The 12,439-nt window shown below is 34.7% G+C and overlaps 1 protein-coding gene across 2 annotated transcripts in view; it reads left to right on the top strand.

The window, feature by feature from the left end:
* Window positions 1–1,642: 1,642 nt before the first annotated feature.
* LOC135681457 (uncharacterized) overlaps window positions 1,643–12,439 on the top strand; it is a 62,814-nt gene continuing 52,017 nt past the window's right edge. Inside the window, exons 1-8 of one of the 2 annotated variants that reach the window (XM_065195946.2) lie at window positions 1,644–2,088; window positions 4,182–4,238; window positions 4,617–4,707; window positions 6,027–6,128; window positions 8,008–8,030; window positions 9,111–9,152; window positions 9,439–9,529; window positions 10,065–10,126. In XM_065195946.2, coding sequence (XP_065052018.2) covers window positions 1,901–2,088; window positions 4,182–4,238; window positions 4,617–4,707; window positions 6,027–6,128; window positions 8,008–8,030; window positions 9,111–9,152; window positions 9,439–9,529; window positions 10,065–10,126 — 656 coding nt within the window. In that variant the 5' untranslated portion in view covers window positions 1,644–1,900. Of the gene's footprint in view, window positions 2,089–4,181; window positions 4,239–4,616; window positions 4,708–6,026; window positions 6,129–8,007; window positions 8,031–9,110; window positions 9,153–9,438; window positions 9,530–10,064; window positions 10,127–12,439 lie in introns of both variants that reach the window. The other variant, XM_089111681.1, reaches the window with a different exon arrangement.

Below are 12,439 nucleotides of genomic sequence, written 5' to 3' on the forward strand. Positions count from 1 at the left end.
TTAAAGGAATACAGAGTCATCAAGTTGGATTGTGATTCGACAAAATCGGCTGGGCTGCGATACAGGTACAAGTTTGTCACCATCTTCAAGAACTGCAAGTGTAAACGATCGTTGTGTGAAGCTTGGCCAATGCAGCATTAAAAAACCGTCGCCAAATTGCTGCTGAATGCCTTATTAAAGGGGTTAACCGTTCCCATTTGGTCCCTTCAGAATCTTGTGGTAGCCACTGCCTGGATTCACAATGAAAATGACACAAGTATGAAGACGTTATTTATGATCAAGTGATGGTGTTGGTTGTTTACAATATCAAAGTGTTCACATACAATTAATCATATTTAAAGACATTTTACCATTCGAATAAGCACAGTACTTAAAGTTTATAGCTTCTCACGGTTTTTTTGTGAACAATTAATTCATAGTTACTCCATAGAAAATGGCTTGTGCGAAATCATTTATTGTGTCGGTAAAGCTTTATCCTTTCTTTAAAATGCCACAACTTCTAAAATGTAGATGCCACTTACCAAATGCAGCAATAAGCGATTTTGGATTGAAAATTATCATTGGCGAACTTGCACTGAAAAAAATCTTCAAAAATTTTCAATCATTGTTATCACAAGTTGTATATTTGAACATTTAAGGTCATTTTTAATCCGTGTATCTTCTCTGCTTCGATGAATTAGAATTATTATGTATAAATAATCATAATTAGAACTCTCAAAATGTTTATGCAAATATATGCAGGCCTTGTTAGTTACACTGCTGCTAGTTACACTGTATGCATTTATTCATATAAAAAGGGTTATACCTACTTATTAAGATTGAAATTCATATAACGATTATGAGAGTTTTTATTTCTACAATCTTTGTTTTAAACGAAAGAGGGATTCAAAACGTATTATTTATTCAAGGTTATCAAAAGAGCAAAATCAATCTACATTATATTAGAAAAATCGACATCGGGAGTTAGTTTATGTAAACTAAATGGATAGTAAGATTAAAAAGTAAGGCTTGATTATGTTAAATTTTAGCCTTGAAGCGTGAATAAACAGCTATATGAATCTGTTTGAAATAGACAAGAACGCAGATTTTTATACCTTTAAATGGAATTTTTTAATGACATATCACTAAATATTACTTGACTACACTCATTTTTCTTATAAGAAACTGGCTATACGAAACGAGTACTGGACAGTCAGAAAAAATTAAAACACTTCAGTATGCGAAGCAGAAACTACTTAACGTGGTAAAACTGAGAACAACAAAATTTTGTAAAATCCAAGAACATGATTACCCTGATGGCCTAGAAATTAAGACACAAGGGCTAAAAATATACTTCCCACGTCTAAATACAGCGTCAGAACAGAAGAAAATCTCTTGACGTGAAGAAAAAGGTCACGAACATTTCATAACATCATTCATGATATCATAATTAAGTATCGTGTATTGAAATTTCCAGAACATTAAGAAACTGGAGTATTCAACATCGACCTTTGTTTCTTATTAAAAAAACGAGTGTACCTACTGAAACGATAACCCACACTCACGAAAAAAACGAGTGTACCTACTACGTTTCCACCTTCCCCATTTCTCTGGGCACTATGCTCTGGGCAAATTTTTGTTATAAACCACCAGCCTCACTATGACAAAGAGGCCGTTTCACAAATCAGAAACATTCAGTGTGAACATTTTGGATAACCTAGATGTTTGTTTATGACTTTTCGCGCCTGCATGGGTATGATTTGATTAATAGTCAATTCAGAATGTTTTTGCCGATAAAGATAGTCGCTCTGGACCAGTTTAAACAAGGAAAGGGCCATTAAATGGAACCGTAGCGTAGATCGAACTGGAATGTGAGATAATGCCATAGCAACAAAGACAAGCTGACACCATAAATTACAAAATGGCAGTGAGCGATGTGGACGACCTTCAAATAGTGAGCCTTCGACCAGAATCCGTGCAACCGTTTTGGCTATTTGATGGAGCAGGAGTAAAATCGTTATCTGGTGTAGTCGAATTGCTGGCAAGAAGGTGCAGGACAGTGTCTCCAAATGCCTTGAAGCAAGAATTGTATTATGAAAAGAGACCTCAGTAAGTTTTTCAAATATTATATCTGTCATTTACTAAGAAACTGATTTGAGATGCAACTTGGCATATCAACAAACTACATGCTCTGAACATTGTTTTTTATTTCTGAATAATAGATGTTACATTGACAAATGCAATGGAATAAAATAGGGACGCCGGAGAGTGGGGGTGTGGGGGTCAACCGCCCCTGCTGCCTTTTTCATAGAAGTGCTCTTAACGCCGGCCTTTTCTAGAAAATCAAAGAGATTCATATAAAATCCTGACTGTAGTGCCTTACTTATGACAACATTTTTCAAAACTTGTGAAGAAATTTTTTTATGTCAAAAGTTAGCCAATTTTTAAGATACCGACAGAAGATCAAAACAAAATTTGAGATGGTTAAGAAAGATTTTTTGGTATTGAAGTATGGTTAGCTAGGTTAACTAAGAAAAAACAGATAGAAATATGATTGTATTGTCTGTCCAGTCATGTCAACCAATATACAATGGTGTAACTTTGCCCACCTAAATAGGGTGATAGGGGATTATCAATTGTAAAATTTACAGACAAAGACCTCAATAAAGGAAAATTGTTGGTGCTATCTCACCAACCGAACAAAGATGTTTATCAACAAACCAAGGATTTTTTGGAACAACTAGAGATTTACAGACCAACTCATAAAGTACACTTTTGTGAGCAAAAAATTTAAAATAATTGGTGATCGAAAATAAAACCAATTTTGTGAAGCCATTGGACGTCTTTCTATAGTTATAAACCAAATCAAGCCAAACTTCAACTTTGTTGGTAACACTTTTGGTTTGAATATTGAAGAAATTCACTTTTTAAAAAGTAAAAAAGTGAACTTTTTATCTGACAGTCTCACTGCTTTGAAACCTTTGTAAGACTAGCTAAAGCTTTATTAAAAGGTTTTTTAACAGGTTCTGTTAATCATGACATGATAGATTCAGAAAAACATTTGCATGATCAAATTTAGTCATTGGAGTGCCAAGTTGGACATTATTGACCTTGTGTTTGGTCAAAAGTGTCATATTTTAAATCATTTTATTATGCCCACTTTTTCACAGTCTTTGAGGCACTTTTTATCACTGGAATTTTGGTCTTTTCAATCAATGAGAAGGCGAAATGTTGTTTGAAACAATTTGCAGCATTATTTGTTCCCTTACCAACACCGCAAATGGTTAGGAAAGTTGGGCTTGACGATTCGTGACACATTTAATTGAGTGAATCCTGATGCAATAAATCACAAAACTGCCACTGCCATTAGGCCCAAAACTTTCCTACCAAAAAGTTTAGCATATTCTCCAACAACAGTGAGGAGAATGAACAGTTCTAGACAGCAAAGCATAAACTAAGTATCCCTGAGTTAATTTGCATAAGATCTTGCACATTGATGCAAAGATGAACTTTTTTATTACAAATTTTTTACAGGTACTTCAATAATCATTGCTCAATTTACATGTTTTTGCAAATGCTGATTTTGTTTAGAAATAGGCAAGAAACAAGAATATTCATGCATTTGCTATTTCCAGTACCAAACCTTAATACATTTTCCATTATTTCCCAACTATAAAGTCATCTTCTGACTTTTTTAAACTTTCTGTGGCCATTTGAATTTTAGTTAGCTAAAACATTTTGCTTCAGTGCCACCATTTCTGTATCAGCCTGTGCAATACTTTTGCTCAGTAAGTGTATTTGTAGCTGTCACACCCTCCTACAGCCTCTCCCCCTAGCTACACCACTGACAATAGAATATAAGGTTTCAGTAAAACATCTGACTATAGGTTGCTACTTTCTTCAATAATTTGCATTCTGCAAAGCTGAGCTACTTAATCTGTTTGCTCAATACTTCATGAATATTGTCTGTGTCTTCACCACATCAAAGAGAAATTGATTGAATAATCTAATTTTTGTATTTAGTTTGTCATTAAAATCTTTGCATTTATTAGTGACATAATATAAAGGATAACAACAATGCTGAGAAATAATGCACAGCATGGCTGCATTTCTGCACAAAATAGCCAAATAAGATTCAAGAGGTTGTGTCATTTGAAAAGTTCTGGTTTGGTCTGCCTGATATGTGCATTTCTCTTTGTCAGCTCAACTGCTGGGATACCAATGGATGGACAAATTCGTAGAAGAGGGAAACAGATGGGGTATGTATTTGATATTATTTTTAGCCAAATGAACAATTTTGCTTGGTTTAATGATACTGAGCAACTTCCTTATTGTACCTGTAAAGAAATTATGTTTGAGGCGGAGAAGCATCCCCATTGCAGATGTTTTGCCTCTATACTTCTTAATGGACACTGTCATAAAAGCCCTGGTCGCCATATAGGCAGAGGTATACATGCTTTCATTTGTATGATGATTGCATTACAGTGTAGATCTCTGCCTATATGGCATCAAATACTATATGACAGACTGTTAAAATGGTAATTTTCTTAATTAAATTTTTTTAGATTCTCTGAAAAGCCAGCTTGTATTTTTATTGTACATCCCAGTAAACATTCCCTTGCTTTTGAAATTCCCAGGTCTAGAAGCAGAAAAGGAAAAATTCTGACTGAAAAAAATCTTAAAGAGGAGAACATGAAAAAAGTTCTGCAAAGGTTTCAGCCACCAAAGGTTTGTTTTTAATGACCTTATATCATTAGAAGCTGACTTAAATTGCTAAATATTTGCCTAATGATCACATCAACATAAATCTTGAATTAGCCACTTAGAACCATCCCATTCTATACACAAATTGGGCATAGCTTTGCCTATGTGGCATATGGCACTTTATGACAGAACAGTAATCAATAGTTTTCCTTCAATTGCTAAATATTCTGTAACTTATGGGCATGTCTAAAAATCTTGCTTCAATACCAAAGACTTCAAACAACTATTTTATGTGATATTAAGTTGTCTGTTTACCATTGCTCATTTTTTCTAGTCATTGAAGTTTGGCTGAAAGAGTTGTTCTGTGACAGACTCACAGTATAATTATGTTAGGTACTTTAGTAGCACTCAGGGGTGCAGTAGGAGCTGTATTTTTGGTAGGCTACAGCTAAATTGTCTCTACAAAATCCTGATAAAATAGCGAAATTTCTTAAATTTGCCAGCAAATTGGGTGCTTGTTTGGAGACAGTTGCTTTCTTGCCCCCTAGCCACTGTGCTACAGATATAAGTGGCCAATAGCCCAATGCCAGAGAGCCCCAAAATATTTGAAAAGCTAGTTATCTTGAAATGTATAAGTAAAATGATCAACTAGTAGAAGAAAGAAGCAATCTATAGCTTTGAAAAATAACTTTATTTTTGTATAACATAATTTCCAAACACTTTGATGACTTCAAACATTTCAAAACATTTTCAAACATTTTCAAATATCAAAATTATTTTTTAATGATTTTCAGACACAAAACCTTGTTAAAAAAAGTTACCGAAATCTGAAATGCTAGAGATCTGTTATCTTATTTCTTATTTTATATTATTTTATTATTACTGAGACAAATTGTGCTGCTTAGTTCTTATTTCTTCAAGATTTTACTACCAAAGGAACATCAAGGATTTTATGTGTTTAAGCCCCACACGGCTCTGTCATTCCACCGCCACCATGCAAAAATGTATCAAAGAAGAACGCTTTTTTAAAGAGTTAAGCTGCTTTTATGGCTAAAACAATCAAATTTTTCAAATTAGGAGGTGAACAAATTTATCGAATGAAGTACTAGATATTTTGCTAGGAAATTTATTTATCTGAAAATTTACTGTTAAACGTCTGAACATAGATTGAAAACAAGGATAAAGCAAGATGCAGAGTTTTTCAATATTGAGAGTTCCTTTAGAAGTTTTTCCTGGAAACGCTCCTCCTGGAAAAGTTCCTTCCCGGATAACGTCCTTTTGACGTAATACGAATTATCAATTACCTAGCTGATTAACCGAATTTGTGAATTTTACATTCTTAGACAAAAAATGTCACGATTGGTCCAGGGTATGTCATCTCACAGACAAGTCATGGTGTTTTGGCAAAGATTGACACTTCACAGCTTACGGAACCCCCTAAACGAGTAAGGAAAATTTTACAAAATAGTACACACGATGTTATTACCGTTAAATATTGATAACAGCTATGGAACGTTCCATTTTCCAATCGTTTACTTTTCATGTTGCCAAGTAGAGATACATATGTATACATATATTCAGCATGAAATCTCCACAGAACGGACCTGTCACTGTCAGATTTTCTGTACTGTCCATTGTCAGGCCAACGGTAGTGTACCTTGTTTAGAGAAAACTGCTAAAACGTTTTCACCGAGGAAGATTTGTGACATGATTATTTGTTCTTGGATTTAGAAGTTTCTTTTTCTGGAAGTTTTACAAATCAATGTTTTGAAATTAGTTGTCAAATCCACTGCATAAAAAACAGCTAGAATTTATTCCAAAATTTTCCTCGTAATACTTCTTTCAGTTTGTAAAAGACAGCTTATTAATTCAAAATCTTTGTTCATTTCAAAATACCGATTTAACGTGAAAGCAAGTTCTATGTTTACGTTATTTTCTTTAAAACGAAGGACCTTGCTTCTGTAAACTTTTTTGAAAAATCAAGGATAATAATATTGCTTGCTGCAAGATAGCAACACGCCTTTTGTGCCACTTTTCTAGCAAAAAGGATCTATCTTGACAGCAATTTCCAAAAAGCAAGATGAGGTCAACATTAATTTTGGAGTAGGAAATTGAACTGCTACTACCACGGATATAACGAATGCTACACATTTAGAGGGGCTTACAATGCCTGTCAAAAGTACTTGGAACACCCGGCTATTTACGCTGCATTTGATATCTTTCATTCCTTTCATGAAAAAAATTACTACTTCCGCCCCCTTCCCCCTAAAACAATGTTGATAATTTAGAGAAATATTAAAAAAGAAGCGCAAAAAAGTGCTTCCTAAAATCCTAACCTGTTTGATAGTAAACCAACATTGTTCTGTAGGGGAGAGGGGGATGATTGATTTTGACCTTGGAAATTTACGTCAGTGTTCCAAGACTTTTGGCAGGCATCGTAGTTTAGGTCTTTCCTGAATGTTATTGTGGTATAACTATCCGAATGAAGCTGGCATGCGATAGAGTTTGCTGGATTAGGGCGAGGGGATACGTGCAACCTAGGCTTCAATTAGCTGTAAATAAGTTACTTTTTAGCAGCCTTCTGTAAATAAGTTTTTGATAATGATAATAAACCTTGCGATAGATATACAACGCTATGCAAAATGTTGAGGCACTTTCGCTACATGCTATATCTACAAACCTAGCTCATTTGTGCTAAGAGCTTTTCGTTTGTCTTGAGAAAGCCTTACATATTTAGCTGCTTATGTTATCCAAAACTCATTTTATCTTTTTGTGCACAATATGAAATATAATTTTACTTTTGAATACTGCTTTCATTCCATATTATGCTGATAATGTTGTTTAGTTGCACCAGATTTGTGTAATATCCAGAATCTTACAAAGTCTATGTGATGAGCAAAAATTTCCAGAAAACATGCCACACCCCTCTCCACTCCCTAAAATCAGTCCAGCAAATCCGATGTTGCGAGATTCTGCTCTCCCATGAAAGTAGCTAGAGTTTTCAAAATCTTACCATGTAATCAGGCTTTAAATGATTACAACACCTTAGTGTTTCCCATTTTCTACGTTACTGTTTTATCTATTTGCAGTCAACTCTAATCTTGAAAATCTGTTAAGTAGTCTTGTAAGAAGAAACAGCACCTAAACATCTTCACCTTCAACGCACCTAAACATCTCCATACAACAATTTCAATGGTTTCAAATCCTCTACAGAACAACCTGGATTAAAAACATTTTGCACGCTGCTAAATGCTATGCTATCAAAGAATATAAAGTCTGTTGTGGAGATTTTTACTTTCATTAACACTGAATTATTTTTTCCAGGTGACTAATCTAGGAGAGCGGAGGTAATATGCAGACACTGTTGTTTTCCTAAATTCTTGAGATTATTTGCATTATCCAACTTGTGATTTTCACCGAAACACTGTCTTTTTAATATTCCATCTTTTACTCTAAGATTTTCTTGAAGCCATCGCAAAATCTCATTTGCACTTTGTGTGTTTTTAAACCAAAACATTAAGATTTGGAATTTTGGTCTACACCACATTGTAAGTCACTAAATAATTATTTTTGGGTTTGATATGTTCAAGCGTCTTTGCGTTAAAAGAATTCAAACGAGTAGCTTTAGTTTCGATGCATTTCTCTATTAAGTTGTAAAGATGTATGAATTTTGTGATCTTTTTCTGATACATCACTGTAGTTACAACGAAGGTACATCATTCGAGGTATTAAACCAAATAGAGATTCTTTTTCGAAATTATAAAGCTCATATCACTGATCTTTAAATATCCCTGATTTTACGAATAACAGAAGTAAAAATGGTAATTTTACGAAAGAAGATTTTACTGGCAGACGATAAGGCTGGTGTCTGTATTTTTGGTAATGTTTGTTGTTGGGATTATTCGAAGAGATTAAGGCTAGAGAAGATTTTTAATTTTGGCTTGGAAAGGATAAAAAATTATGTTCTTTAAGCTTTGGAAATGAGTTTTGGTTTGGCGGATAAATGTCAAGACTGTTGGAACTGCGATGAATCTTGAGATACGAAAAACTAGCTCAAAAGTTTTCATTTCCGTAAAAATTCATATTTTGGTCATATCATGTTTCCAATAGGTAAGCGCCACTGATTGGGCTAACGTCTCTGATTGGCCTAATTCGATCCACAACTGGGTATATATATTTCATAGCGCAGAGTTTTCGATCTATGTTCTGAAGTTTTATATTCTGAAGAATGTCTGAGGAAAAGCTTGAGTATTTTTCGAAATGTTTGTTTTTTGAAGCCATTCTTGTTATAGTCAAGACCAATCACACGTTAGAGATTTCTCTTGCTGAATTCTAAAGTCATTCTTGACTTGGTCATCTATATCTTAGTGTTTGATTATCCATTGAAAATAGATATAATTTTTAATTAGTTATTTTCTTTATTTCAGAACAAGCTTCAAATCCGGAAATGAAAAGTTATCAACCGATCGGTAAGCTTATAGAGAAAACGTATTTCAACCAACTTTCAAAGAAAAAACGCTATTCTGTCTCGAAAATATTTAATTTAAGGAATTTGCTACTTCGTTTTTGTAAGTGGTTTATTTGGAAAATTTCGGGTTTTTAGAAGCTTGATTCATTTTTATAACGGCAGTTTTCATATCAAGAAGATCTGCCTAGTAATATACGAGTATATCAAGGTAGTGAATAGATCTTGCCTTTATAAATTGTAAAAGCCTCGACAAACGTAGCAATTATAAATATTTGTCTCTTCTGTAGACAGATTATAGAAGACTTGAGAACGAGAATCGATGATTTGTCAGCTGCTCTTGAAGATACAAAAGTATGTCACCGACTAGAGATGAAGCAAGTATGTCACCACATCATATTACCATGGATTTTCCTTTAGCTCTAATTGCCCAACCAGCTGCGTGAAGCATTTTTGAGCCTGAGAACTACATTTCCGAATTATGCCTTCCAACAATTAGTAGTTGAGAATGCGGTATTTTTTTCATTGAAGGTTGACTCTCTCAAATCTCTGAAAATGTGGATATCAGCTAATTTGTTTCAGGGAATATTCTGTCAGTATTTCGTTAGATTGTGCAGGGTTATATTTAGGCTTTTTCTCTTTGCAGTTTGAAATGACACTGTGAATTGAGGTTATTTTTAAAGAGATACATTCATCTTGTCAGCCGTTACTTTATTAATTACTGCATCCGTGTAACTAAGCCAAAAATCAAAACTAAAATGATGATTGCCGCTACCTATGTTTCTATCATACAAAGCAAAAATGAATACGTCTCTCACTTAAATGTTTTACATCTACATGTCTACAATCGCTGTTATTTTTGCTATGGAGTCAATGCAAGACCTGCTTTTCTTATGCGTACCGTTATATTGTTAAGGTCTACGATCTCCATGCTAAAGATTGCGAAGAAATCAAAAAAGAACACGAGGAACATATAAAGTAAGTGCATTAGTTAATCACAGTGTAAACAATTCTGCATCAAATCCTTACTTAGTTTCTTGGGCTTGAATGTTATTGGGTTTATTTGTCTAAAAAATTTCTTCCTGATTTTATTCAAAGTTCACAATACAGGAATATCTCTTTTAAGTCAGTGCACATTTTGTGATGGGACGTGGCAGCAAAATTTAACTTTCGAGTTTCATCCGCAAAATTTTCCAGCATGAAAAAAAAGAATGAGATTTGTAACAAATCCAAAGCAAGAACATTTCTTTTTTCTCAGCAAAATTGGTTAGAGAAATATTTCTTGCACAATTGCAAACTCGAAATAAGGAACAGGCTGCTACTTGCATAAGAGTTGAGGATTTCACCTCGTTGCCCTTGCATTTGCCATTCTTATGTTCACATGGTTGAATGTTAACAACTGACTGACTGTCCTTTTGTCCAATGTGTTCAAAGCCCTGGAGCTTTTAGCTGTTAGTTAGCAAATATGCAGATGTTTTAATTTCTAGTTCTCATTACTCTCCTTCTTCTTGTCATAATCTCACCAAGTTGTTGTAACTGGAACAACGCACATGGTGTCTGTTGCAATACCATAGAATTCAGAATATGAGTCCAGTGCTTATAACAGTTCAAAGACCATTCTGGGGGGGGGGGGGTGCTTATATTTCGGGGGACTGTATTTAGGGGCTATAGACGGAATTCGTTAAATGTCAAGAGAAAATTCCAATCAGAATTAAAGGATCGGTGATGTTTGCGAGACCTTTACAATAAAAGCTGTAACAATTGTCCAAAGATGGATATTTTTCAAAACTCACAGGAAGGTTAAGTGAAGCTAGTGAAGCTAGAAAGACCCTAGAAGGCACATGAACTGAAGGACAAGGCATCGAGATACCCTGTATATAAAACATTTTAGGTAACAAGCATTTACCAATTAAATGTAAGAAATGCACTAAAGAACACTTAAAGAATAGGATTGGTTGTTCTTATGCTCTGTATTAGTAATAGAGGGTATTCATGTTGATGGGGGAGAACAGTGCTTTTGTGTTCAATTCCAAATATATACCCCGGGATAATGTTCGGGAGGGTTTACATTCGAGAGCGTGTAATGGAATAGGGGAGGAAAAGAGGGGGGGGGGACTAACTCTATTCGGGAACTTTATAATAGTTCTGGCGTTACACAGATCTGGTCTCAGTTTCAGCATGACTTAAACTGTAGCCTTAAAATGTCATCATTTTGTTTGTATAAGTCTTTCTTCCTGAAGAATCCTTCTATAGTTGACGTCATTTATGGGAAATTTCCAGCTATTTCACGTAATTGCACAATAGCTGGGTAGAAAAGCAGGAAAGACTATGGCAGCAGTTAATGATATCTGATAAAAACCGACAAAAGATGCTCGTTTGTCAAGAGCATATGCAGCGGTGGGGTCCTAAAAAAATTGAAACGAGGCTCCTATGTACGGTGCTTATAAGATGCCATTTTGCACAATTATAAAGGTTTAATTTTGCAGCTATATTTAAGATTTTAGAAAACGTAGTTTTTCAGGGCAATTTTTGACATAATCAGCGTTGGGGGAATTGCCCAACTGGGCCCGACGAGTTCCTCTACCAATGAGGAGCAAATCGCTCCTTTCACTCAGATGCCAAGCCACTTTCAAAAAAATGAACATAATGTAAGTGCTGGCAAATAGAAACAGAATATTTTGTTTTCTATCATCATGGTGTTCTGGTGAAATCGCTCCTCTCCTCTAGTCCATACTGTAGGAGAAGCTATGCCCTCAGTTTGCAAGATATCCAGATTCATCGCTGCAAACTTTTTAATATAGTATATTTGCTTGTATGGTTTCTGATCTAAAACATCTCACAGAAAAAGGTTCCAATTTTGTTTATAAAAAATATGTTGGAACGTTTTAAATAGGCTTTGTACTAGCAATAAATGTCAAATCTTGAAGCCTCGAGACTCATTCTTAAGAAAGTAAGTATGGAAACAACATAATGTCATTGACGTTTTGGTAAATGTGATAAATTACAAATAAGGCAAAGATTTGAATTGAGCATTCCATGCTAAATTGCTAACTTTTCTTAGCAAATTTCCTATGTTAATATATGTGGGAAACAACCCTTCTAGCCTTTGCGACAAACCGGGGTTTTTTAGCGTAAGCAGAAACATATTACAATCTGAAGCCCCTGTCCATAAACCCCGTAAAATTTCTTTAGGTGAGCAAGGGCCCCTCTGAAAAATGCCACACCACTCAAAATTCCTTAAGAAATGCCCTGAGTATTGCCCTTTTATTTTCATGAACATTAAGCTAACTA

Source organism: Rhopilema esculentum, chromosome 12 (genome assembly GCF_057945365.1).
Source record: "Rhopilema esculentum isolate cy_ngs chromosome 12, ASM5794536v1, whole genome shotgun sequence".
Lineage (NCBI taxonomy): Eukaryota > Metazoa > Cnidaria > Scyphozoa > Rhizostomeae > Rhizostomatidae > Rhopilema > Rhopilema esculentum.